The sequence below is a fragment of the Alternaria burnsii genome (assembly GCF_013036055.1).
Source record: "Alternaria burnsii strain CBS107.38 chromosome Unknown 701, whole genome shotgun sequence".
In the NCBI taxonomy this organism is placed as follows: domain Eukaryota; kingdom Fungi; phylum Ascomycota; class Dothideomycetes; order Pleosporales; family Pleosporaceae; genus Alternaria; species Alternaria burnsii.
This window is the reverse complement of record NW_024066124.1, coordinates 188,189-213,311: the sequence shown is the minus strand read 5'-3', so window position 1 is coordinate 213,311 and position 25,123 is coordinate 188,189. Positions and strand designations below refer to the sequence as shown.

The window sequence follows — 25,123 nt, the reverse complement described above, 5'->3', positions numbered from 1 at the left end:
GAGTGTTGATCGTGCAGCTTGATCTCGATATTCGTCGATTTGGAGCGGAAATCGCGTACCAGGTACCGCAAAGGGCACGTGGCTGTTAGCCGACTGGGGATATGACATATGACACTTGGATTGCTCGCCGTCCTCCGATGTCTTGCCACCACGCACAGCTTTGATCAAAGACTCACACAGTAGTATGCTGCACATCGCCCACTATTACCAAGTGCTTGTAGTGATGAATGTGCAGCGTGTATATGCCGTCGTTGAATTCGTGGTCCAATGGGTGGAAGCCCTGCATGAGTCATTGAATGAGCAAGATATCACAGACATGCCTGTCGATGAAAGGAAGGAATTAGCCTTGCCGGTGGTCGTGGTTGATGAATGCGTTGGCTTTGAACGAGGCTGACCTGTAGGAACTTGCAGTAGAGCCGGAGATCGCTGCCCAGGTCAGCCCGCAGGAAGGCAATAAGCGTGCCAAGGCACGTAACCGATAGATGTTTACTTTTTTCCGTACAATTCAAGGCATAAGTCTTTTATCCTTGTAATGAGATTGGATGTCAGAGACTGGTCTAAAAAAAGTGTTATTGAGACACGTCTTTTCTCTCGTTCACCTATCGTACTGAATAGGGCATAGCGCATATTCAACCCACCCTTTCATGCCTGTATCTTAGGATTCTATGGTACACGCCATTAACACAACCTGCAAAGCCCTTACCCATGCGTCTATTCAATACCGATAAGCTTACAAATAATACGTACTGGGTGTGGTTCAATCTGCTACCTTCAACAGATTGATTCTATCCAGTTGTGTTCATGTCGAAATGATCAGCTATAGCTTGACAGGATGTTCATGCGCTATACTAGAGCCCTGAGACTGCTGTTGGAACCACATTAAGGTTTTCTGAGTGGACTTGGAGGATGTGTGTTTGGAGTGAGATAGCGTCTAAGAACGAGCCTCCTGCGGATATGAGAAAGAACATGCCGTATCTTGGACTATCTTTGCCTGCAGAATGTAGTTGCAGGTCTGCTTCAAAAATAGTGTGAGGCAGAAGCGACATGCATCATATCTACTATATCAGTCACATAAGTATATAGCCATCGAGCTTGCCATCCAGTGGGTAAAATGAGCTAGTAGAACGGCCTCTCAAGGCTAAGGACCGGAAGTTTGGGGAATTGTCATACCTAATAAGTCCTTAGGGCTCTCAGGGTATGTCTATGAAGCCTAATTAGAGGAAGGTGAAGTAATAACAAGCTTAACGGAGATATGAAAGAAGGGGAAAAAGCTTTGTATGACAAGGGCTACTAGAATAGTGCTTGTGTACAATCAAAGTTTTTCAATACTATCATTAACATATATTCGTTCCCTTAGTGAAGTTACTCAACATGCGTTTCCGACTGTTGTGACGCGCCTCGCAAGCCTTGAAGCCGCATAGGCGGATCACCTCATGTTGACAATCAAGTCACCCATAATCCATTGTCCTCAGTTGCTAAGATCGGTAAGCCTTTCTAGCAAACGGTGCGGTATACGCCATCAGACGATGGTCTCTGCGCCTTGTGCTTATGCTCTTTCCGCAGTCCCTTATTGGCATGCTGCTTCTCGATGCTAGGGCTGGCACCAGGTTGGAACGCCGAAAGATCAACCGCATCCGTCTTCATCAGCATCTCCGTGACGCCACATATGTCAGTGACTAGCCTGTCGATCATGTCAAGCGACAGACTCTCCCTGACGACTACTCTGAGGATTTCGGTCTTCTCCTCGCCTGGTGGCAGCGGGTAGTCTGCATGTGAGGTTAGCCACGTTATGCTCAATATATCAGATGTAGTCTTACTGGGGATAATGTATTGCTTAGCTCGAAGCAGATTGCTGACCGCTTCTTGCTTGACATGGGGGAATTCCTTGTGGAACTCGTCTGTGAGAGTAAATGCAACGACAGGTAAACCGGCATTGTAGTCTGCGCTTGTTTCGCCTTCTTCGTATGGCTTCTTGCCCTGCTCGAACTTGAGATCGCCCTTCTTGCGGTGAATGTCGCTGACGCAACGGTACCAGCCCTGGATCGTAATGTCAGTAAGTCTTCTTGTGTTACCTAGCGATTTAACGTCGTACCGTATGCTCCAGCGCCCTGCTCAGTAGACGTGCATTAGCCAACATGTTTTCCATAATGGCACGGTACCCCGAGAACCCTAGATGGATCAAGTTGTAGTATTGCGCGATGATCTGAGCTCCAGGACGTGAGAAGTTCAGGGTGTATGATTCTTCTGTTCCACCCAAGTAGTGAAGCTCAAAGATCAGGTGCTTGGGTAGGTAGCTTTCGTCTCGCCAGATGATCCATCCGACACCAGCATACACGAGACCAAACTTGTGACCACTGGTGTTGATGGATTTGACTCGCGGTAGCTCAAAGTTCCACTTCTTGCCAGCTTTCGCGTGGGTGAAGGGAGCGATGAAGCCACCAGATGCAGCATCTACGTGGATGGGAATATCGTTGCCGGTCTCCTTCTCGAAGGCGTCGAGAATATCGGAGATTTCCTCAACAGGTTCGTAATGTCCAGTGTATGTGGAACCAAGGATGACAAACACACCGATTGTGTTCTCGTCGATGTTCTCCTTCACCAACTTTGGGTCCAGACGGTAGGATGAGTCTTCGCTTACGGGAAGAATGCGAGACTCGACTTCGAAGTACCTAGCAAACTTCTCAAGAGCGACTTGTGCGTTTGCGCCCATGATGATGTTTGGATTTGAAGTGTCTTTGCCCTCGGCCCTTCTCTTCTCTTGCCAGCGACGCTTCATGGCGAGTCCGCCAAGGTGAATAGCTTCGCTAGAACCAGTAGTTGCCGATCCGATGGCTTTCTCGCCCTTCTGTGCGCCCCACATGTTAGCAATGATGGATACACATCGTGCGTGCATGTCCATCATTGCTGGGTACTCGTCAGCATCCGACATGTTCTTCGACAGATTCTCAATCATGAGCTGCTCGGCCTCCTTCTCCATGTACGTTCCGACGAATGAAGCCAAGTTCAACTGGGGTCGTCCGTCAAGATCAAGCTCGTCCTTGAGTAGCTGGTGGACAACATCGGCAGGAGCGCCATCGTGCGGGATTTTGAATTTTGACAACTCGGTGCCAGCGGCATAGCGACTCGAGTAAGGCGTGATATGTGAGGTCGCGCGGTTCGCGGACTTGTGTCCTCCAGCCTTGTGAATTGGGTGGTCCTTTAGTGTCTCAAGGAGCTCATCCGTGTCTACATGTCTCGCGAGCCCGGCCATTGTGATGAATGTTTGGAGGTAGTTACGTTGGTAGGGGTTGAGATTGATGCAAAGTTTGCAAGCATCAGGCAGGAAATATCAGTTTTATACGACCAGAAATATTTGCTGGTACACGTTGACAACGTACATACGCATGACGACACATTACGTCCGTTGTCGCTCACACGCTCACGTTGGCCATGCAGCCAAAATGGAACATGCAGACCAAGCAGGACCCGCATTGAAAAGCTTGACATTTGCTTGGTAAAAAGCTTGTTTCTGGCAGTGAATGGATCTTGTGGGACGTGTCATGACCAATTAAGGAGCCGTTTTCAAGTTCCGCAACGGGAGCCGGCTAGGGATTTCAACCGCGGGACTGGCAAGCAATGGGATCAAACACGCGGCTTTCTATGGGACTGGCCAATCTGGCCTCATACCTTGCAGCGAAAGCAAAGCAGGAAAATAACGCATCGTGACGAATCTAGTACAGACCAAAAGCCGGAAGTAATAGCCTTCATGCACATTGATGGGTCAATGACGGAATTCTGGCTGTCACCCGGTCCGTCGTTTCGCCGACAGCGCGCCGTCACGTGACAAAGTGCTCAGCTGAACAGCACCAAATCTGCCATATCTGATCTTATCCCAACAAACCTTTCGGAGATCCTAGCGGCATCGGATGTGACTCCGTCAGACTCTCCCAAAGATCTGATGCAGGCTTACCTGGTTGATGGCTACAAAACGCTCAAAGTTTCGGGTGGTGAGATGGGATTGGTGATCATGACGTAGTCACGTCATCGCCATCACATCCGTGGAACGCGGGGAAAACTGACTGACGCGTCCTTGACAGCCTGGACTATACGGTACGCGGCCTCGGTGCCTTGACGGTATGTAGAGAATATACCTTCAAATTAAGGGTCTATATTTGCAAAGCAGTAGAGCTCGAGTGTTTGCTGCCATTTCTAACCACTTCGTCAAGCACAATTGTTGTTGTTTGAGGTTGGTCCGCCTTGTAGTCCGAAGCCCAAGAAGCGGGTCACCTACCGAGAGCTCCGCCCCAATAACGTTGCCACGCAGTGGTGTTGTAATCGACTCGTCTTACTCTTTAGCTTGGTTGCCTAGCTACTCGTTACAGTACTTGTGCTCCCCTACTATTCTTGCTTGTTCACCCATTCTTCCTCAATCACCAGGTCAACATGCGATTCTCACGCGTTGTACCGGTCTTGCCTCTGGCGACCGCATTCGTCATTACCGAGCCAGAAGTCTTCTCAAACATCAACATTGAGAAGTCTGGAAAGTCCCTTGTCGACAACGCTCATACTGTTCTCGACAACGCTCAAAATGTCATTGACGACGCATTCAGCAAGGTCAAGGACGGCGCCAAGGACGTCTACAGCAAGATTCACCATGCTGGTGCCGACGTTGAGTCGTGGTTAGAGGGTTCTCAATTCGACGACAGCGTCATCGACTTTGAGAATCCTGAGCACCCTCCTCATGATGGACCGCCACACCATGGCGGACCTCACCACCCTCCACACGACCAGAAGCCGAACCGCACGGTCTACGAGCTCATCAACGAGAGCAAATACACCACAAAGCTTGCAAAGTGGATCAATGAGTTTGACGACATCGTGGAGGCGCTCAACAGCACCAAGGCCAACTACACAGTCTTTGCTCCCACAGATGAGGCCTTTGAGAAGATTCCCGAGCATCACCACAAGCCTTCCAAGGAAGTTTTGAAGGACATTCTGCTGTACCATGTCACCGACGACCTGTATCCTGCTGGTCGCGTACTCCACACATACACCATCCCAACTCTCTACACCCCAAGCAAGAACCTAGGTCACCCGCAGCGCCTTACTGTTCGCGTGACACTCAAGGGTCCTGCGATCAATTTCTACAGCCGCCTCGTAGCAGTCAACATCTTCGGAACCAACGGTGTCGTCCACGGCGTCGATTCCATCCTCGTACCACCTCCCAACGTCGCCTCCATCATCGACTTACTCCCTGGCGAGTTCAGCACTCTTGAACTCGGTCTCACAAAGACAGGCATCTATGAGAAGATGAACAGCACTGACTACCCACATAACGGCGGTACATTCTTCGCGCCCTCCAACTTTGCGTTCCAGAAGCTTGGAGCGCGTGCCAACGCCTTCTTGTTCTCAAAGTATGGTGAGAAGTACCTGAAGGCTCTTTTAGAGTACCACATTGTCGTTGATCAGACACTTTACACTGATGCCTTCTACGATGGGCGTAAGGACGACAAGGAGACTGTCGAGGAGCGCCCAGGAGGCTACCACTACGATCTCCCTACTGCTCTTTGCCACAAGAACCTCGCCGTTGACGTTGGTCGCTACGGACCTTTTGTCGAGATCAGGATCAATGGCTTCTCGCGTGTCACTGTTCATGACGGTGTAGCTAGCGACGGTGTCATCCAGGTCGTCTCCAACGTCCTGATCCCACCCAAGACTTCTGGTGGCGAGCAGAGCTTTTGGAAGGGTGAGGAGCTCGACGTCGAGGACCTGAAGGAGCGTCTCCAGCCTCTTGTTGAGAACATGGAGTTGTAGACCAACAACTCTTATTCGAGCCCTGAAATTTGTTACCTTCTTGCTGCGAGACGATCTTTACGACATATTCCTTGTATAATAACTTTCCATCCAAGCGGAGTGGCTACTTCACACTAACATGTGTATGACTCAGATAGCAAGTCAACAAACGAATACAAACATGACACCATATGTTGTGCTCGCAATCGTGATATTGCCACTACTGCTGTCTTTCACCTAGTCTAAGCTAACCTTGAAGTCCATGTGTGCGGGCCACCATTCTTTCTAATAGGGGACTGTAATGTTTTTAGTTCGTCATAGTCTGGTTGTAGTCACCGTCACTATACATTTCGTGTAAGTAGCAACCACACAGTTAATTCTCCAGCCTAAAGGTGATGTTGTTGGATCTCATTTTATCGCAAGACCTAAACGCGAAATGTGTCTATACCGTACACAAAAGCAAACCAGAGTCATGAGTAGCAAATACCTCTACAATGTCCTATTTCTACGAAAAGTCCTCGCCTCCTTCTTCAATCGTGTTCTTGACTCGCAATAAAAGTGTAGTCTTCCACTTGTCAAGCTTGGTGAGCTGGTCAAAATTGAACAACTGTGAGAAGTTAGTACGACGTGCATTTGCGAATGTGTGCCAATTGGAGAGAACATACCTTCTCAGAAAACGCCTCCTGATCACCGTCTTGCACTGCAGCTGCCAAGTCAACAAGAAGTGCATGCTCCCTCTGCTGCTGGAAGCTTGGATCCAGCTCTCTATACCTGTCAAGCGCAGTGTTGACACCGACCTGGTCGCCTGTGCATAACTGGCAGATACCAGCCTTGAGTAGGTACTCCTTGACGGACCAGCGCATAAGGTTATTGGAAATCGAAGTTCTGGCAACTTTCTCGTAAAGCTCAATGGCTTTGTAGTAGTCCTTGCCTTCTAGAGCGACGAGGTCGGCGGTCTTGAGCCAAAGCTTGTTGGCAAGTGCTTCAGCATTGTCGCTCTCGTACCAGCCAGCCGCTTCCTCGTATGCAGCTGCAGCTCGGGTGTTGTCGCCGAGCTCGACTTCGTAGAGCTCTGCAAGGTTCTGCTTGTGGGTAGCTGCACGGCGGAAGTTGCCCTTGCTGCAGTAATGCGCAATGGCTTTGTCTAGACACCGCGCAGCTGCTTCTGGGTCATCTTTGCGGTAGGCCTCTGATGATACATCAGTCACAGTCGTTTCAAACACGGAAGAATATCTGAGTGAAGAAACTTACTGAAGGCGTCTGTAAGCGTGTTTGCCTCGTCATCGGGCTCGTTCAGATTCTGACGTTGTACTGATGCCGCCTTTTCGAAAGCCTCGCCTGCCTCCTTGCCTAGAACACGTTAGTTTTTAAGACGGGATCATTTTCCAGCACGCATCCGACCATACCCATCTTTTGCATCCGGAACGCATTTGCTGCGGCAATGAACTGATCTGCGGCTGCCTCATCTATCACGTGCGTCAGTCCAAAAGCGCATATATGCTACTTTTCAGATCATACACTTGTCTTGCTTGTTGCTGAAGAAGCTGAAGCCACCAGATGCCTTCTGCAACGATGCTTCTGCCTGTTGTCACGTCAATATCAGTTATCTGCTTTGTGGCTGAGTCTTGGAAGGCCCCACCTGTCGCAGCAGCGCTCGTGGATCGCCGGCCATGTTTGCTGAGTTGTCGAGTGCGGAGGTTGTTTGCAGGAGAAGGAGGGTCAGTATGAGATATGACTGTATAGGCAGACGTTATGTTGAAACTTTGGTCGAGACAGGTGGCTGCACTTGCTGTCTCAATGAGCGATGACGACCCACGTTGGTCCATGCGAGAGGGCTGTGACCTCGGCGGCGGCTTTACCACTTCCGCACTAGTGTTTGTAGCCCGCCTCAAGCTTCACGACGTTGCATTCACAGCAGCGTCGAGCGGTCCGCAAGAAACATGGCTACACGTCGCGCATTTACATCCTCAAGGTTTTGCAGTCCTTTACAACGCCTGCAAACACGCCCATACACGCCTTCGCCTCTACGCTCATCCCAAAACCAAGGCGTACATCCCGACGAGCTTGAAAAGCTTCTAGCAGAGCCCACATGGTCCGTTGAATCTCTCCTACCACCCAAGACACGCGCTCCCGACGCTCCCCAGATCACCTCTCAGCAGCTTTATCATCTACTACGACTATCTGCTCTCCCGCCGCCGGAAACGCCCGAACAAGAGCAGAAGATGCTGGACACACTGGCAGCACAACTCCATTTTGTGGGCAAGATACAGGAGGTGGATACAACGGGTGTAAAGCCTCTTCGGGCGATACGTGATGAGTCAAATGCTGCGGAAGAAGAGCAGACTATCACCCTGGAGACACTAAAGGACGCCCTGGGCAAAGAGAAGGTCGTAGGCCAGCATCACAAGCGGTTACAACGAGATGCTACGCCGGTTGACGCTCAAGATGTTGAGGACTGGGATGTGCTGGGCTCGGCTGAGCGAAAGGCCGGTAAATATTTTGTTGTCGAGAGCGAGAGGCCGCAGGAATAAATCTTTCATACGGCTTTGCACACGTCTAGAACCAGAGCCATCGGTGCACGATGAGATGTGCATGACTACGAATGGTATACGGCTACGAAGGACACCAGGACGATCGGGAAGCAGCGCCCATACTTGTTTGCAACGTTTGTATCTTCGTTGGTAAACAAGTAAACTCCAAGGACCAGGGATAGTGCCAATCCAGAGAAACACAACACCAGCCTCCATATGACGACCGTCGTAAATAGGAGACAACAAGAACCAACAACAAGCCAGAGATTCAATCACCAGAGACCGACCTCCTTCCTGCACTTTGTGCAACGCTTAACGACATGCGCTTCCACACCACAGCCACAAAAGGGCGCCTCATCCATATCGTCGAATTCTGGTGTCGACAGCCGACTCAGCCTAGGTGTCGGAGGAGGTGTGGGGCCTGCGGACGAATTCATAGCTGCTTTCGTCTTCAAAGGCAGTCCTTCGCTCGACTTTGCTTCGGCATGAAGGATCACCGACTTTGATCTAACTTTGGACGAACGCTTGGCGGAAGTCACGTGTAGCTCTGAGCTGCGTTCCGCGACTTTCCTTCGAGGTGCGGGGTGAGGTTGTGACGAGACGTGTTCAAAGCTGCTTTGTGGGTATGAGTCTTCATCTGCTTTGGGGTATAGGACGAAGTCGGTGTATCCCTGGACTGGTGGTTCAACCTTCCAATCCGCCCAGCGGCGACGACGAGATTCCGCGATCTGCACATTGCTTCCATCGTGGTACGTCGTCTGACGATACTCGTGTGTATCTTGCTTCTTTAGTAGAAGGGCTGATGCCTGGAGAGCCGACTGTGTGGATGGTGTCGACGACATGGTGACAAGATGATCTAACCGGCACCATGAAATATCAGAAAAGAGTTGGAAGTGGTCTTCAATGACTTTTCAGCACCTTCAGGCCGGTTCTGAGATGAAGAAGAGATGTGGTGGTGTGGTTGAGCGGAGGGAGTAGTGGGGGGAAAGAACGATGAAGAGTCCAGAAGGTGGGTGGTGGGCGGTGCGAGTATATACAGCGCGGGATCAACTCGCCAAGCCCCATCTCGCCTGACACCCTAGACCTCCTGCACTACCACCACACCCCTTGTGCACTCTGTTCCCCTACGCCAATCGAATCCGAAGCTCTCAGTCGGTATGGAGAGACTGGATTCGTCTGAAAAGACAGGGATTTGCACAACTTGGATGTTATAGTGCACTTTTGCATAGTTCCACATTGGGATATAGGTGTGTCTACTCGTCGAGGTCACCATGAGCATCCAACCCAGAGCGAGAAGGACTTGCGAGTACTCGAAGCCAATATGAAGACTGTGTTTGTTCGATGCATCGTGTCTTCAAGATGCTCGAATGTTGACCTTGTCGTCAGTGGCTCTCGTCCTCGATCCTAAGCATATCCGGATTGCATACCACTTTCAATGCCTCACATAGTATGATTTACAGCCCCTCAATACTGTGGAACACCAATCTCAGCCGTTTTGTCTGATTTTCAGCACCTCTGATGGACATTGTGGGGTAGTTGGTCGCTCAGTTTTGCAGGACGCTTGCCAAGGCATTACCAAAATGTCAACCCTGCAAATCACACGAAGACCATGTGGCTGCATGACTCTCCAGATCCAACTCATGTGTATAATCGTCTCATAGCAGAAGAACTCCAGCTAAGGCCTGCTGGCTAGCACTTGAATGTACTAGAGTCACTAAATCTGCTATCAAACATTCGGGCAGGAAGGTTTAGTCCACGTGACTTCTTATCAGAACAGGCGCTCAAGTGTCTTGTCTTGTGTACGTGACAGCTGGTCTCTTCGATACGATAACGAGCAGAAAAAATATTGTCCGAGTGCCGACATCGCGCTCTACAGACGTTGGATCGAGTAGGAAGTGAGAGTTGAGCATTCAGAACGCGCATCAATCCTGCCTTTCTCTTTCGTCCAACTCTTCGTAAATTCCAAGTAAGGAACAAGAATGGATTGTCGAACAAGTCAGATGACATGACGAGTAGGAATAAGAGATTTCCACATTATTTGATTTGTGTTTCTGAGATTACAAAGTTACAGGGAAGATACTCGACTCTTTAGCCAGACGGCAACTATGCCGTTCATGCATGCAATCTATGCTCTCTCTCTCTCTCTCCTACCTTGGATAATAAAAATACAAAGCCCCATCAATCCTCTCTGGCCCATCTCTTACCAAAACTGCCAGTCAAAGCAGAAACAATCTGTGAAAACGTAACAAAAAAACGCCGCCAGTTTGGAAAGGAACACTCTCTCCATCATCCCAATTCCCATGCCATGGTATTGTCCCCCTAAATCCCCTTCTCCCCTCCAAAGAAAAAAACCAAAAAAAAACCCCCAAACTAACGCCCATTCCAATGCATATATTTTGTTACACAATCCCCTACTCCGGACTCGCACCCCTAACAGACGGCTCCACACTCGCACTCGCCCTCCCTCTATCCTTGCCCCCACCACCACCACCAGGACCCAAACTAAGCTTAATCTTCTTCTTCTTGGGTGAATCTCCACCGACATCATCAGCGTCACGGTCGCGCTTGCCCTCACCCCTTTCACTGCTCTCGCTGTGTTTTCTATCCCCAAGATCAGGTCTACCACCACTACTAGTTTTCAGCTTGACTTTGAGCGTGCCATTGCCATTGCCGTTGGAAGTGGTAGTCGAGTTAGAAGATGGCTTATCACGATCCGCCTTTTTGACATAGGACGACTTCTTCTTCATCTTGCGGCGTTCGGGGGTATCGTTGTCCATGTCATCAGCGTCGGCATCGTCGTCTTTTTCGCCCTTGAGACGTTTAACGGGCGAGATGCCCTTTGTTTTGCTACTCGTCTTGGGGTTGTTGGCGGATGACGACTCGCCGGGCGCGGGCGTGCCCATGCGACTTCCCAGCGGCGTGTTGCCGAGACCTGAACCCGTGCCGCCGTTTTGTCCGGTGAGTTTGGCCATGGCGTTGCGACTACTCTGCCGCCCGCTGATGCCGAGGCACTTTTCTAGGTGCTGTGCGAAGCGCGTTATGAGTAAGCTGCGCTTGCAGTTGGGACACGTGTGCCAGGGGATGTAGGAAGCGGGTTTGCCGCCCGTGTTGAGCTTGATTTCCTTGGTGTCGCCGCCAGCCATGTCTGTGTCTTGGGAGCCGGGCGTGCCTACGCTCTCCTTCTCGGCATTCTTCTGCTGCTGCTTGATGAGCTCGCGTTCCTTCTTGCTCTTGGCCATGTCGGTGGGGAAGGGGTTGCCGTAGACGTCGTGGCCCGATCGCTGGACAAAGGGGTAGAGCATGCAGTACTCTTTGGTCAGGTCTGGGTTCTGCATGCCCTTGCCCATGATGGGGTGCATCAACCGGGGCAGCTTGCAGTGCGGACATATTATCTCAGGCGTTGTCTTGAGCGGATTGCCCTTGAGGAAGACGCGCCCATTGTCGTACTTTGCTGCCGATGTCTCAGCGACGGGTATCGACGTGGCGGCTGTCGTGTTTTGCTTCTGCGACTGCGGCTCGAGGTTTGCCAGGGCGATGGACTCGGCTTGCGTGGCGGCCGACTGCATGCGGAGCAGCTTCTCGGATCGGTGGCATGATAGGGCCGTGGTGAAGACGATGTTGCTCAGCAAGTCGTCGAGGATGTTGGTAGTCTGCGACACGTTTCTTAGCAAGGCGCATCATGGGGAGCGTCATGTAACCGAGGAGGCGGTTTGCGGCGGACAGGCCCTACCAGTTCTTGGAGCACGTCTGACGGCAGTCCCACGGCAGCGTCGACGCCCTCGCCCTGCTCGTCGGCCGGCCGGTCCTCAGACATGTCGTTGACCGTCGGCGGAGTGGTTCACGGCGGAGTGGTTCAGGGCGTGGAGAAAGTGTTGCTGAGACGTTAGCGTCAGTTACGGGAGATATCGATGGCCTTCCCATGCATCCCTGCTCCGGGATCCATTTAGCGCATGCAGCCAAAACTACCTACCCCACACAACGAGAACAGCGTGTTCGCAAAAGACTCCACACACACGCGTCGGCTATCATTTCATCCATCTAGACCTGTTTACACTACCTCCCACCTCGCCAGTCTGCCTATGGTGCTTCCCGCCTGTCTCACAATGCACACGCCATCGCTACCTACTCTGTGCACCGCCAGATTCGCAATGGCTGTTGGCATGCCCTCTGCAAGGTTGTAGTTGCCTGTTGTAACAAAGCCCATTAGATCCGCCTCGTCGGGGACAAGAGGATAGTCCTCCTCGCCTGCTTTCGATGCACGCTTTGTGCCAGGTTGTGGCATCAAGGACAGCCATCCGCTTCGAGATTGTGCATCTGCAGGCAGACGGTAGATGCGAGCGCAGTCTGTAGGCGTACCTCGCTGTACCATTGTGATCTTGGCCGTGAACACATCTGGCGACAGCCAAGAGTCGCCCAACGTAGCGTTGCCCTTCTCAATCAAGTCAACTGCATCTCTGCAAGACAGCTGTCTGACAGGGGTCCGGGACTCTCCTGGCTCCTCTCGAGGAGTGGTAATCTCTCCTTTCCATCTTGGAATCAATCGCTCCCAGTCGCAACACCAGGGATCTCCAATCTCACCCTTCCTACCATTGCCGAGATCAATCGTCGACCACTCAATCCTCTTTCCCTTTGGGCGCTTAGTCCATTCGTGCTTCCTCACCTCTCGCTCACGTAGTTCCCAACTCCATCCAGCATCCGTGCCAGGATGGTCGTACGGGAAGTGCGGCTTCGAGCGCTCAAAGTCAACCTGGCGTCTTTCTTTCAAGCCGCCAAATAGTGGGGTTGCGCCTGTAGATACCGGGTAGCGCATCATCTGTCGCCATACGGGCATGACGCATCTCCAGGGAAGAAGAACAGTCCAAGACTTGCTTTCTCGCGATACAAGTACAAGCGTCGGAATACGCGGATCGGTTGAGCGTGCCTCTGGGTCTTCACCTAATGTGCATGCGCTCTTCCGACGATTTATAGACTTCTGAGACGGCATGGTTCGTTGTGCGGCTAGCCGGCTGTTGGTATCGAAGATGGAGGCTGGGATTGAGGCGTTGTCGAGCGGCCAGGCTGCAAGGGTTTCCGTCAAGGCAGTCAGAGACTGTTGGTCGTATGCCACGGGCGATGTGCGAGGAGGATCGCGAAGCCGGGGATCTGAAATGTTAAAAGACAGAAGCGCACCGTTTGGTAGTGACGCAGCGTCTGTGACAGAAGCCAAGGCGGGCCAAAGAGACTCTGGAGCATCGGGCCCTGCATCTGGGGAAGATACGGGAGCGAGAATCGAACAAAGGGCTTCTATAGCGGCAGGACCTGTGATCTCGATAGAGCCAATATCGAAGCGGAGATCTCGAACCGTGACAGCTGGCTTCTGCACTTTTGCCATCCTGACCACTTGATTCCAGAGTTGTAAGAAAGCGCTCGGGTGTACACGAACAAAGGCTTTCGTCTTGTTGCTGCCTGCATGCGGGGCGCACCAGATGACAGTCACTTGGGCGACTTTCTTCAGCGGCTTGGCTTCTCTTTCGTATATCCAGCCTTCCCAAACTCTGGTACCATTTCTCCACTTCCTGGCCCTGCCTCTGTTCTGCCACGGGTCCTCTGCACTGTCTACAGCAAAGTACAGACCCTTGAGTAGCCCAGTTATACTAGCCTCAGGACCCTCGAGACTGAGAGTTGACATGTAGCTTACGTCCCACGCAACGGCTCCGCGCTGGGTTGCGGCTCTGTGTATCAGACGATATGCCTTGACTGCTGGTTGCAGTGGGATTGCGAAGCGCCAGAGCGGCTCCTTTGGTTCAGTCATCTTTGCGCGCTTCGTATGCCATAGATGCGTGGGTAGCCATGTCTTGTCTCGCTGTCGTCTGCGGAATCGAGATGGAGGGGTGGCGGGCGTAGCTAAAGCAGGAAACTTGCGCTTCGGCTTTGATGGTGAGGGCTTCGTGACTTGCTCCGGCGCATCCTCCATTGCTGCGTCCCCGTCATGGTCTTTCCCAGCTGCAGTGGTGTTGCCATTGTTCCTCTTCTTGGCGACCTGCCTGCTGTTCTCCCTCCCCGACTTCCTCAGATGCTTCTTCTTCCCTTTCCCAACACCGCTCCCGCTAGTGCCTCTTGAAATGGGTGTGTTGTCCTCTTTAGCCTCCTGTCGCGCCCTGACCCGCAGTCTCTTTGGTACGCGATGCGGATTATGGCTCGCCGTCCTCCTCCTCAACCCCCTCGGCACATCTTGAAAAGCTCGTCGCGACTGCCCCTTCTTAGCCGCCTTGATGGCGCCCTCGAGCGATTTGATCTCATTTTCGTGCGACTTGAGAAAGTTTTTGACGTTGATCTCGCCATTGGGGTACGCGTTGCTAGTCGGTATGGCGGGGATGACGTGCTGTGGCCTCTGTTGGAATCGGGTGCGTTTGACAGGATTGCCAGGACCCGTGTTGCCTGGCGTCTGCTTCCTCTTTCTCGAACTATCGGCCATGGTGGATCTGGAACAGGCGTCGCTATAGCATCAAGGCTATTCGAGCTCACTGGGCCAACGGTCGCTGCGACTGAATCTTTTAGCGAGACGGTCCCCACGCCGACGGGCTTAGCGCGGAGTCATTCGTCACGTCAGCACGTGTCTGGCCGAAGCACTGGCAGTCCCTACCAACGCCGACTTGGACCCTTTGGTATTGGTCCAAACGTGCCAGGCCAGCAACGGCATTCTGTTTCATCCGCCAGGCCCCTAGCTCGTCTTTTGATTAATTACTCCATTCACAACATCTTCATTTCGCCATTTCGGCCAGGTGCTCCACCTTTCTGACCTCCCCTGTGATTGCATCGTCCCCCCTGCAGGAGTGCGCAGCCACCATGCTGCCCTGTCCTTGTGGTCCTGGACTGGTCCTGATCATTCAATGTTTTCCCACACCTTGTTACTACACAACAACAGCATCTTTTCTTTGAACACACGCACACACACAACGCATAGCCATTCTGACACTTACATCTACCTCTATTGTTACTGTACCGCATACACACACACACCTCTACTGCTAGTACATAATGATTCACACATACACAACCATGTCTCCCCCCTCTTATTCTTCCGATCAAATGTGCAAGATGAACTTCAGTCCACTGCGATCGCCCTCACCAAGAAAACGTTTCGCCGGCCACGAGCGAAACCAGTCAGAAGCCATCCAACGCCCACGACCCATCAGCGTGGCAAGCAACTCAGTCATGGTACAGCACGCAAAGAGAGCTTCAATATACGTCTCAGATGCTTCCATCTTGCTCCAACAACGCAATCCCATTGCCTCGCCCATGTCACCAACGGACTCGGGCATGGCCTCGCCAACCAGCGAGTCTGGAGAAGTCACGGATCACTACGCCATCCTCGAACTCACACCCGAGGCCACCACGGACGAGATCAGAGCTGCGTACCGCCGTCTGCGCTCCGTCTACTTTGCCAATGACGCGAAAAAATATCGAGCACTGCAGGCCGGCTTCGACTGTTTGATGGACCCGGAGGCACGCCAAGCCTACGATGCAACCTACCAGCCAGTAGCTCCAACTTCGCTCTCCAGCATTGACGAGATGTTGGACCAAGGAAAGCACTGACGCAAGGACAGCGCTCATGGCGACGATCCAGCAGTCATTCCCGAAGAAGAGGAAGAGGAAGAGCAGCAAGTACGGACTGACGACCCTAATTGGGGCCTTAAACGGTTCCAGCCTATGCTTGAATCGGTGCTGGGCTCCGAGCCATATTTCTCATACGTCCCTCTGCCTACGTATTCGCTGCCTGTGTGTAGGTCGCCCAAGTACGTTGGACAGTTTGCGGTGAACGCGTGGCCCAACTAGACGGTCTCGTCTCATCGATATCTGGATTCAACCCACTCGACATGGTTCGAGTTCTTTACCATGTTCATATTCATAGCAGAGCAGGTCTTGCATTTGGGCGGGTTTGCTTTGTGGCGTCTTGGGCGGTCTTTTGTTCCTCTGTCCACTTAGCGTTGTTTTTATCAAGCGGCGATTCACCACCATCTGCGATTTACCCTCGTCTTGTTATATACCTAAAGTCCCAACTTTACTGCAAATTGGCCACACTCACTATACCTACTCGGATATCGAGCAACATTGAATGATAATGTATGACACACATGACACTTGTCAGATTTGGAGCGTGCCTGTGCCAACATTTGTATACATCACGAAATTCAGCATGGAATGGCAACTAAATGAACCAGAGTCGCATTGCTGATATCGATCGCTATGATACAGGGCTCCAAGTTGCGAACGCCACTCTGATCCAATCGTCTCCAGCTCTAAGAAATTGTCGCATGCTAATTGTCGCCATGGCGAAATATTTACTGGTCGAGCTTTACGGGGAAGTTGCCGGCCTCTGTTCACAAATCAGCAACTATATTCATCTTGGACGCCTCGACTGCATGCGCAATGGGCTTGGGAGGAAACACTCACCACGCTGGTCGTCCCATCGCGATGTCCAGCCGCTGGGGCACAGGGACTTGTAGGCCAACATGAACTACATCCATCAGTACACAGGTCCGTGTCTCATTCGGCTTCTGCGGGGGTCGCGCACCTGGCGGCAGGGAGCAAAGTCCTCGCCCTTGGCGATGATGCACTTGTGGTAGTCGACGTAGTTTTGCCAGCAGTGCTTGGTCTGGTTCTGGTTGGGGAAGCGGGCATCGAAGCCTGTGTGCGCCGAAGCTTTGTTAGCAGGCCATATCGCATATCTGGAGCTGTGGAAGCTATTTTGGCGGGCGGTGCAGGCAGGCGTGCGAGTCCGGGGGTGGCGTACCAGCTGTGCGGTGGGAGATTAGCTATCAATTCGAGAGACTGCGGAGTAGCGGGAAAAGCTCACCAGTAACAAACTTGAAGGGCTTGGTTACAAGCTCGTCGCCGTTCTCGCTGTCAGACATGGTTGCGATGGGGGTGGTTGGAGTTTGTCGAGGGGGAGGGTGGCGGCAATGGCTGGGCTTGGTGTGGTCGTCAAAGTGGTGACGGAAGTGAAGTTGTGAGGTTGCGATGGTTCGACCCGAAACGCATTGTCCACACACAATTCGCTCGGCGTTTTCCGGGCGAACCAGGGCCGCGAGCTCTCTCAGCATCTGCGTGCCTGTGACGAAACAGCCATTATCGATCCCCCAACGACGACGCCAACTCTCCACTCTCCACTCCAATTAATAACACACAAACACCGCCAACATGTTCAAAGCTACCAGGGCCCTGTCTATGCAGCCGACACGCATGATGGCCATGCAGCCTACGCGCATGGCTGCCATGCGCCCGAGCCCCCAGCTCTTCATGAGGCAGACGATGCGCATGCGCAACCCTGTGCCTGTATGAAATGCCACATCTCACTGTGACTCGGGAATTGATGCTGACAACATGACAGAAGGAGGAGCACGGCGGTAAGCCAACCACAGCCGCCGCATATCGCCATCCAACATGAATTGACGACGTACAGCCCACACCGTATCCCAGCGTATCCGCCAGCTCAAGAACATCCCCACTGAGATTTGGCCTCTGAGTACGTTTTGTTCCCTCCCCCTCTACGCTCCCCTTCGAGCCTCTTGCTAACCCCAACATCTAGTCATCGTTCTCGGGTAAGCCCCTCCATTCCGCTTCGAATACTCTAACGCAGGTGGTCTGATACATTCGCAGCGTTGCCGTCGGCATGGCCTTCTTCTCCATCACCCGGAAACTCTGGGTCGACAAGACCCTCCGCCTCAAGCGACAGGGCAAGCAGGAGTAAGCGCCTGGGCTTGCAAGGAACTGGATACAATAAAGATGGAATCGGCGGGCTTGGAAGGGCTCCAGCAGCCATGTGTATAGGTACAGCATACGGGACAGAGTCCTCGTCAAGTTCGAAATCAAGCATAAGATTCATTGCGAGTTGCGTCTAGACGTGCAAAAGGAAGCCATCGAGTGCAATGGCGAGATCATCAAGGACTTTGAATCTTAGCAAGTGCGGCAGAATGTGGCACGATTCCTGAAACCGTGCTTGTGATATGCTGTATTTCATACCTTCTTCTAGAGGAGAAAAAACTTTGTGTAACAGAACATGGTATCAAATACATTTTCCCAACGCCTGCAAACGCCATGCTGAGACTACCCTCCAAAAGAACGACTGAGATCAGACTGGCTTCGGTCCTGCCTCGTCAAGACCTTCCAAGCCCTGCATAGGGTCCATAGGCCCATTGGCCTCCTCTTGGGTCTGTTCACTGGCTTTGCGATCCTCTTCACTCACAGCATGCTTGGCCAACCAGCCCTCCTGCATTTTGTTAGCATAAAAAGTCGCACATGTACAGCAACATAAGACACACCTGCTCCCAGATGGCTGTTTTGCTGCCTAGTCCTTCGTTTGCGTCTTTCTGTGGTTTGGCTGCAGCTACCTTGATAACGGAGCCGTACAGCTCGCTCCGGTCCATGTTGTCAATAGCGTCTGTCGCGTCGGTTGCAGTCTCAAATTCGACATAGCCGAATCCCCGATGTTGATCGCCCTGGCTCTGGTTTTCCGGTTTGGGTAAGTTGACTTCGACAATGTCGCCAAATGGCAGGAAGGCGTGGAAGAGCGTCTGCTGAGTGACTGCTTGGTCGAGACCGCCGACGAAGACGGTGGCCTTTAGTCGTGACGTGTCTGATAGATTCGACATGGCTGCCTGTGGGTGCGAATTCGGAACTGGCTTGTCGATGGTCGCGTTGTCGAGATTCGGAGCTGAAATTCGATATCACGTGGCTAGCGGGACCCACAGTTGGCCGCGCCCGCCATGGACCAGGGAAGGACAGGTGGATGCTCCGTTGATGGTGAAGCACGTCGTCGCCTTGATTGCATTCCGCGCTCAAGACACATTGCGGACACTCCTTACTCTTTTGCACAACGCATACCTCTCTTCTCACTCCCAGATCCCCTCACTTGTCCCTTATTTTGTTCGTGCCTTATTCCCCAATTCGCTAATCTGACACCGAGGCGCCATCACCGCCCAACACCGTCATGGTCCGCCTACGAGAAATCCCCAGGACGGCCTGTTTCGCCTGGTCGCCAGGCCCCACGCAGCCTCTTGTTGCCACTGGAACCAAGGCCGGGGCTGTGGACGCCGACTTTTCAAACGAAACACAATTGGAGCTCTGGGAGCTCAAGTTGGACGACGCCGAGCAGGGCGTGGAGCTCAAGCCCGTTGCTACCGTGAGCGTCGAGTCGAGGTACCAAGCAACAGCCCAAGCACATATGACGGTGTTATGTGACTAAGCAAACATGGCAGGTTCAACGACATTGCATGGAGTCAACCCAGTGAACAGTACCCGCGGGGCATAATAGCGGGTGCGCTCGACAGCGGGGCACTAGTCCTATGGGATGCAGAAAAGCTGCAGGCAGGCGAGGGTGAGGATGCGGAGATTGACCAGATCGACAAGCACACGGGTCCCATCCAGGCGATACAGTTCAACCCCTTCCGATCCAACATCCTCGCCTCGGCCGGTGCCAAGGGCGAGCTCTACGTCCACGACCTCGCCGACGACTCCAAGTCGTTCCGCCTAGGCAAGGCTGGAGCGAACCCCGACGAGTACACTACACTAGACTGGAACAAGAAGGTTGCGCACATTCTGGCCACCGGCAGCAGCGGCGGCTTCGTCACCGTCTGGGACGTCAAGCTGAAGAAGGAGAACCTCACATTGAATCACTATGGACGGAAAACAGTCAGCGCCGTGTCGTGGGACCCCAACGTGCCCACGCGACTAGTCACCGCCATCCCGACGGACCAGAATCCGCTCGTGCTGGTATGGGACCTCCGCAACACCAATGCGCCAGAGAAGACGCTACAGGCACACGACCAGGGTGTACTGTCGCTTTCGTGGTGTGTGCAAGATAGCGACCTCTTGCTATCTTGCGGCAAGGACAACAGGACCATTGCCTGGAACCCGCACACCGGAGAGCAGCTGGGCGAATTCCCAGTCGTCACAAACTGGACCTTCCAGACTAGATTCAACCCCGCGAACCCGAACCTCCTCGCTACCGCATCCTTCGACGGCAAGATTGCTGTTCAGACGCTACAAAACACTGGCGCTGCGGCGGACCAGAGCAAGGCGGCGACTGAAGCCCCTGCAGGCGAGGACTTCTTCGCCCAGACACACGCAGAGCCCCAGGGCGCATCCTTCTCTCTGAAGACACCCCCGAAATGGCTGAAGAGGAGAGCTGGTGTGGCCTTTGGCTTTGGCGGGAAACTGGTGCGGTTCGGCATCGTTGATAACAAGTCCAAGATCTCCATCGAGACATTCGCAGTAGATTCAGACGTCAGCGCCGCAAGTGAGGAGTTCGACAAGGCTCTGGACAAGGGAGATCTCACAGCAATCTGCGAGTCGAAGATTTCGAAGGCTGCTAATGAGGAAGAGAAGGCCGACTGGACCGTGATCGAGACCCTCACATCAGAAAACCCACGAAGCAAGCTTGTTGAATACCTTGGCTTTTCTGACAAGGAAGAGGAGCTGGAAGAAGAAGGAGAAGAGAAGAAGGAAGAGAAGACAAACGGCGATGCGGACGAAGGCTCCTCATTCTTCGATAATGCGACTGATGAGGGCAACTTCCTCTCGGATCTCGCAGCTTCCAAGGGCGCCAAGACCAACAATCCCTTCCAGATTTATACCGGCTCCGAGTCTGAAGCAGACACTAAGATCACTCGCAACCTCATGCTAGGTGACTTCAACGCGGCATTGGATGTATGTCTAAAGGAAAACCGATTGTCGGATGCTTTCATGATTGCCATTTGCGGTGGAGAGAAGTGCATCGCCAAGGCACAGGCTGCATACTTCAAAAGGCAATCCGACGCACCAAACTACCTACGACTCCTTGCGTCGGTCGTCGGAAAGAACTTGTGGGACTTTGTATACAATGCTGATTTGAAAGACTGGAAGGAAGTCATGGCGACAATCTGCACATTTGCCGATCAAGCCGATTTCCCCGACCTTTGCGAGGCTCTCGGAGATCGTCTCGAAGAAGCCATCTCTGAAGAGTCAGGATCGTACCGAAAAGATGCGTCTTTCTGCTACTTGGCTGGTTCCAAGCTTGAGAAGGTCGTCGTCAACTGGGCCCAGGAGCTTCAAGAGAGCGAGAAGGCGGGCATTGAGCAAACTGATGGTGACAACAGTTTCTCAATCCACGCGCGATCACTCCAGGAGTTCATCGAGAAGGTCACAGTGTTCCGAAAGGTCACCGACTTCAAGGACACCGAACAGCAAAAAGAGGACGACTGGAAGCTCGAGCCTTTGTACGCAAAGTACGTCGAGTATGCTGACATTGCTTCTGCCCACGGCCAGCTCGCTATTGCAGAGAAGTATCTAGATCTTCTGCCTCAAAAGTACCCAGCAGCAGATGTAGCGAGGAACCGGGTCAAGCAAGCCACCAGAAAGGTTGCAGCCCAGCCAGCGACAGCCCACAAGCAGGCCCAGTCTACTAGCACTGGTCGTCGTCAAGTCGTAGTCCCTTCATATGGTCAACCTGCACAAGCAACACCAGCACCGCCCCAGCAGACCCCGTACGCTCCAGTCAACCCTATGCAAACGCAGCCAAGGGCGTCGCCTTATGCTCCAGTCAACCCTCTCTCATCACAAGCCCAGGCCACTGCACCATCAACATTCACACCAGCAGCAGCGTCCGGCAATGCGTACACGCCAGCCGGTTACCAGCCATCTCAACCTCAGGGCTATGGTGGTTACGGTCAGGCTACTCAACAACCAATTGCACCTCCGCCACGCAACTTCTCCAACTCTCCATCTATTGTGCCAGCAGCCAACAGGGGTAGCATTCCCGCCTGGAATGACACACCAGACTTTGGCCCCCCTAAGCCAGCTTCGCGTCGTGGTACTCCCATGAACACTGTTGCTTCTCCGTTCCCGAACCAGCAGCAGCCCCTCGCAGGTCCGCCTCAAGGCCCGTTCTCGCCAGGAGCACGATCAACACCTCCACCTCCTCCAAAGGGCCCGCCCCAAGGCCCTCCTCGTATGACTTCCCCACCAGCTGGACCTCCAACTGGCGCCCCGAACCCCTACGCACCAACTCCGGCAACAAACAACTACGCTGCACCACCCGCAGGCTTTGCACCCCCACAACAGGCGCCACTACAACGTGGAGCGTCGCCATACCAACCCCCAACTGCTGCCGCTCCGCCATCGAATCGCTATGCTCCTGCTCCAGGTCAGCAACCATCAGCCCCATCTGGGCCTATGGGTGCAATGCCACCACCGCGTAATATTGCGCCTCCTCCAGGCCAATTTACACCCGCTGGCTCACCTTACGCACCATCGCCGGCGCAACAAATGCCACCGGCTGCCGCAGCACCGCCACCACCAAGGGGGCCACCGCAAGGACCTCCGCGGGCAGGCCCTCCTCCCGGAGGTCCTCAAGGCGGACCACCGAGACCAGATTCTCGACCCGGTACCGGTCAATCACAAGCAGCTCCGCCGGCAGCAGCCAAGTATCGTAAGTGATCCATCAGGTATCGCGTGGATTGGCTCAAACTAACTTACGTACAGCTCCTGGTGACCGATCGCACATTCCCGACGCATCTCGTCCTATCTACGAGATCCTTGATGCCGACCTACAACGGGTCAAGGCAAGGGCACCAGCACAGTACAAGCAGCACGTTGCAGATACCGAGAAGCGCCTCAACATCCTGTTTGACCACCTTAACAACGAGGATCTGCTCAAGCCCGATACTATCCAGAGCATGAACGAACTCGCGGCTAACATCCAGGCCAAGCAGTATGATGCTGCGGTCGCAATCTTTTCGGATTTGATGACCAATAAGACAGATGAGGGTAGCAACTGGATGGTAAGTCTTACTTGAAAGCGTGTGAGACGAGTGGAAGGCTAATGTCTGATGCAGGTTGGTGTCAAGCGCTTGATTCAGTTTAGCAAGTCGACTGCTTAGGAAGTGAGTGCTGCTGCGACTAAAAACGTGCTGGCCAGTGTTCCCGAAGATTACGTTGTGGTGTACAAGTAGAGTTTGAAGGTGGTAAACAAAAAGGCCGCGTTCAAGGCAGGATTCTCGCCCCCGTATTTAGCGTTCTTTGCATGTCATTAGAGAAAATGAGAGATATGCTGGATGATTGATCGATTGATTCGACTAATGAGCACCTTTCTCGTTGTGTATTGCACGCGAATGCCTCCTGTGTGGTAAGGTGCGCTTTCTACTTTGACGCGACATAACATTTTCGTCTAGGTTTCCCTTGCACATGGCCATGTTGTGAGGAATGTTGCACTTTCTTCACTAGATGTCATACGTGGGTGCCTCCGAATGAGTGATGTACCTTCTATACCCATACCCAGCCTGTACTTTCATCTAGGTCGTCCTTGCCACATCTTGTCAGCGCTGTGTGCATACAATCGCAAACACGTATCTGCTTCCAGCAATCAACACCGTTGACAGATAGCACGGCGATACCGTTGCTATTCCAAAAGGGCATACAGTAAGAATAGAAGGCACCGTACCATAACTGGAGGAGGCGAATAGAAAACTGAAACTACAAGGACAGCATACATACTCATCACAAGAATTCGATCCCAGAACACAGTTAACACGAACTAGAAGAAAACGCTATTCGCGGAGTATCCGAGCACGAACCACTAGACAAGGAAATGGTAGCGGCGTGGAGTGAGGAAACCTGAGCTTCTCAAAGAGAGAGAGGCAAAGAAAGCTAGAGAGGGAAGGCAGAGCAGGATAGTGTGTCCGACTTGGTTACTAGAGTTAACGACGATCCGCTCGTGTTGACGGCACGAATAAAGTGAACGACGCGACTATCGCTTCGCCGCCCCCTTTCTCCTCCCTGTTTCGATAGCGTATCTAGAGCGAACGACACAACTACACCTTCTTCTCCTTCCCTTTTCTCTGCAGCAGTAAATGATACTCCAATGCAAGCGGCTGCTACAGAGAAATTGAGGCACAACCTGGAGGCGAAGATGGAGGAGTCGACGGAGAGGAGGACGGGGGAAGGATCGAAACGGGGGTTAAGGGCAAAGATGATGAGAGCTGAGAGTACCAAGGTAGTGGCATTCGATTAGCATGTTGAAGTACTCGTGATGAATACATGTAGAGTTCTTCTCTCTGGATCTCATTCCAGAGAATGTCGACATACTGCAGAAGGTTGTAAAAAAAAAGGGGGTAGTTTCTGGACTGTGTGCACAATCCAGTCCAAAGTAGTGGCTTTCCCTGAGTTGCACATCTCTTCTTTCTTGGGGTTTACTTGGACTTTGGGGTATCTACTGCGGGAAGAACGTAAACAGGCCAGAGGTTTCCAAGGTTCTCCCGCGAATCGATCGCGTGTTGTTAGAAGGCATGAGATTAGCAGGCTCGGATACAACATTCGCGCTGCTGTCTAGTCAATTCAAACATATCTAGAGATTGCTGGATGCAAGGATTACTGAATGCCATCAATTTGGCCTTTTGACAAGTTCATCGTCTGTGTTTCAGAGCCAACCTGAGAGAGACTGCGCGAGGATGGTCAGACATTGAGATGAGAAATGAATGTGGATGTCTCGATGACGTCGCTACCTATATTGTGAGATGCTCAGCCCAGCAGTGGGCCTTGTGCTTCAGGGGATCTTTGCGCAAATAACAATTGTGTATATGCACCGTCCTGACCTGCTTTCTTAGCTATAAACCGACCAAACACGATTGTCGGGCTACGCTACGTCTAGATTTATGGCCAATACCTCTTTCCACAAGCTCATGCACAAATGCAGTTGTGTTCGTGATGGCTTTGTAGATGCGGAAGACGGAACATGGTTCGAGATCGGGTGGGTTCGCTAATCGTAGCCGATCGGGTCAAAGCCGATCTCAAGCAACACCAGGCGT

At 52.6% G+C, this 25,123-nt stretch overlaps 11 protein-coding genes across 11 annotated transcripts; 5 read left to right on the top strand and 6 right to left on the bottom strand.

Moving 5' to 3' along the window:
- Positions 1–1,494: 1,494 nt before the first annotated feature.
- GT037_009898 (glutamate decarboxylase) lies at positions 1,495–3,250 on the bottom strand (the record flags this gene model as incomplete). Its single annotated transcript, XM_038934945.1, has 3 exons — positions 1,495–1,766; positions 1,818–2,037; positions 2,093–3,250. 3 exons carry the CDS (start codon positions 3,248–3,250, stop codon positions 1,495–1,497), a joined length of 1,650 nt encoding a protein of 549 aa, XP_038782359.1.
- Positions 3,251–4,422: 1,172 nt separating this feature from the next.
- Positions 4,423–5,793, top strand: GT037_009897 (uncharacterized protein; the record flags this gene model as incomplete). The annotated part of the gene is made up of 1 exon (XM_038934944.1): positions 4,423–5,793. One exon carries the CDS (start codon positions 4,423–4,425, stop codon positions 5,791–5,793), a length of 1,371 nt encoding a protein of 456 aa, XP_038782358.1.
- A 484-nt stretch (positions 5,794–6,277) lies between these two features.
- GT037_009896 (alpha-soluble nsf attachment protein) lies at positions 6,278–7,444 on the bottom strand (the record flags this gene model as incomplete). The annotated part of the gene is made up of 6 exons (XM_038934943.1): positions 6,278–6,379; positions 6,438–6,961; positions 7,024–7,122; positions 7,179–7,238; positions 7,291–7,354; positions 7,412–7,444. 6 exons carry the CDS (start codon positions 7,442–7,444, stop codon positions 6,278–6,280), a joined length of 882 nt encoding a protein of 293 aa, XP_038782357.1.
- A 268-nt stretch (positions 7,445–7,712) lies between these two features.
- Positions 7,713–8,303, top strand: GT037_009895 (uncharacterized protein; the record flags this gene model as incomplete). Its single annotated transcript, XM_038934942.1, has 1 exon — positions 7,713–8,303. The coding sequence occupies one exon, from the start codon at positions 7,713–7,715 to the stop codon at positions 8,301–8,303; it is 591 nt and encodes a 196-aa protein (XP_038782356.1).
- Positions 8,304–8,575: 272 nt separating this feature from the next.
- Positions 8,576–9,145, bottom strand: GT037_009894 (uncharacterized protein; the record flags this gene model as incomplete). The annotated part of the gene is made up of 1 exon (XM_038934941.1): positions 8,576–9,145. The coding sequence occupies one exon, from the start codon at positions 9,143–9,145 to the stop codon at positions 8,576–8,578; it is 570 nt and encodes a 189-aa protein (XP_038782355.1).
- A 1,569-nt stretch (positions 9,146–10,714) lies between these two features.
- Positions 10,715–14,757, bottom strand: GT037_009893 (ribonuclease p complex subunit pop1; the record flags this gene model as incomplete). The annotated part of the gene is made up of 2 exons (XM_038934940.1): positions 10,715–11,953; positions 12,430–14,757. The coding sequence occupies 2 exons, from the start codon at positions 14,755–14,757 to the stop codon at positions 10,715–10,717; spliced, it is 3,567 nt and encodes a 1,188-aa protein (XP_038782354.1).
- A 584-nt stretch (positions 14,758–15,341) lies between these two features.
- On the top strand, positions 15,342–16,118 carry GT037_009892 (uncharacterized protein; the record flags this gene model as incomplete). Its single annotated transcript, XM_038934939.1, has 2 exons — positions 15,342–15,856; positions 15,890–16,118. The coding sequence occupies 2 exons, from the start codon at positions 15,342–15,344 to the stop codon at positions 16,116–16,118; spliced, it is 744 nt and encodes a 247-aa protein (XP_038782353.1).
- A 506-nt stretch (positions 16,119–16,624) lies between these two features.
- GT037_009891 (cytochrome c oxidase-like protein polypeptide vib) lies at positions 16,625–17,197 on the bottom strand (the record flags this gene model as incomplete). Its single annotated transcript, XM_038934938.1, has 4 exons — positions 16,625–16,659; positions 16,737–16,800; positions 16,858–16,970; positions 17,140–17,197. 4 exons carry the CDS (start codon positions 17,195–17,197, stop codon positions 16,625–16,627), a joined length of 270 nt encoding a protein of 89 aa, XP_038782352.1.
- A 286-nt stretch (positions 17,198–17,483) lies between these two features.
- Positions 17,484–18,033, top strand: GT037_009890 (uncharacterized protein; the record flags this gene model as incomplete). Its single annotated transcript, XM_038934937.1, has 5 exons — positions 17,484–17,618; positions 17,674–17,689; positions 17,746–17,808; positions 17,872–17,884; positions 17,943–18,033. The coding sequence occupies 5 exons, from the start codon at positions 17,484–17,486 to the stop codon at positions 18,031–18,033; spliced, it is 318 nt and encodes a 105-aa protein (XP_038782351.1).
- Positions 18,034–18,414: 381 nt separating this feature from the next.
- GT037_009889 (uncharacterized protein) lies at positions 18,415–18,934 on the bottom strand (the record flags this gene model as incomplete). Its single annotated transcript, XM_038934936.1, has 2 exons — positions 18,415–18,552; positions 18,605–18,934. 2 exons carry the CDS (start codon positions 18,932–18,934, stop codon positions 18,415–18,417), a joined length of 468 nt encoding a protein of 155 aa, XP_038782350.1.
- A 338-nt stretch (positions 18,935–19,272) lies between these two features.
- Positions 19,273–23,200, top strand: GT037_009888 (uncharacterized protein; the record flags this gene model as incomplete). Its single annotated transcript, XM_038934935.1, has 4 exons — positions 19,273–19,481; positions 19,541–22,749; positions 22,803–23,101; positions 23,156–23,200. 4 exons carry the CDS (start codon positions 19,273–19,275, stop codon positions 23,198–23,200), a joined length of 3,762 nt encoding a protein of 1,253 aa, XP_038782349.1.
- Between the last annotated feature and the right edge of the window lie 1,923 nt (positions 23,201–25,123).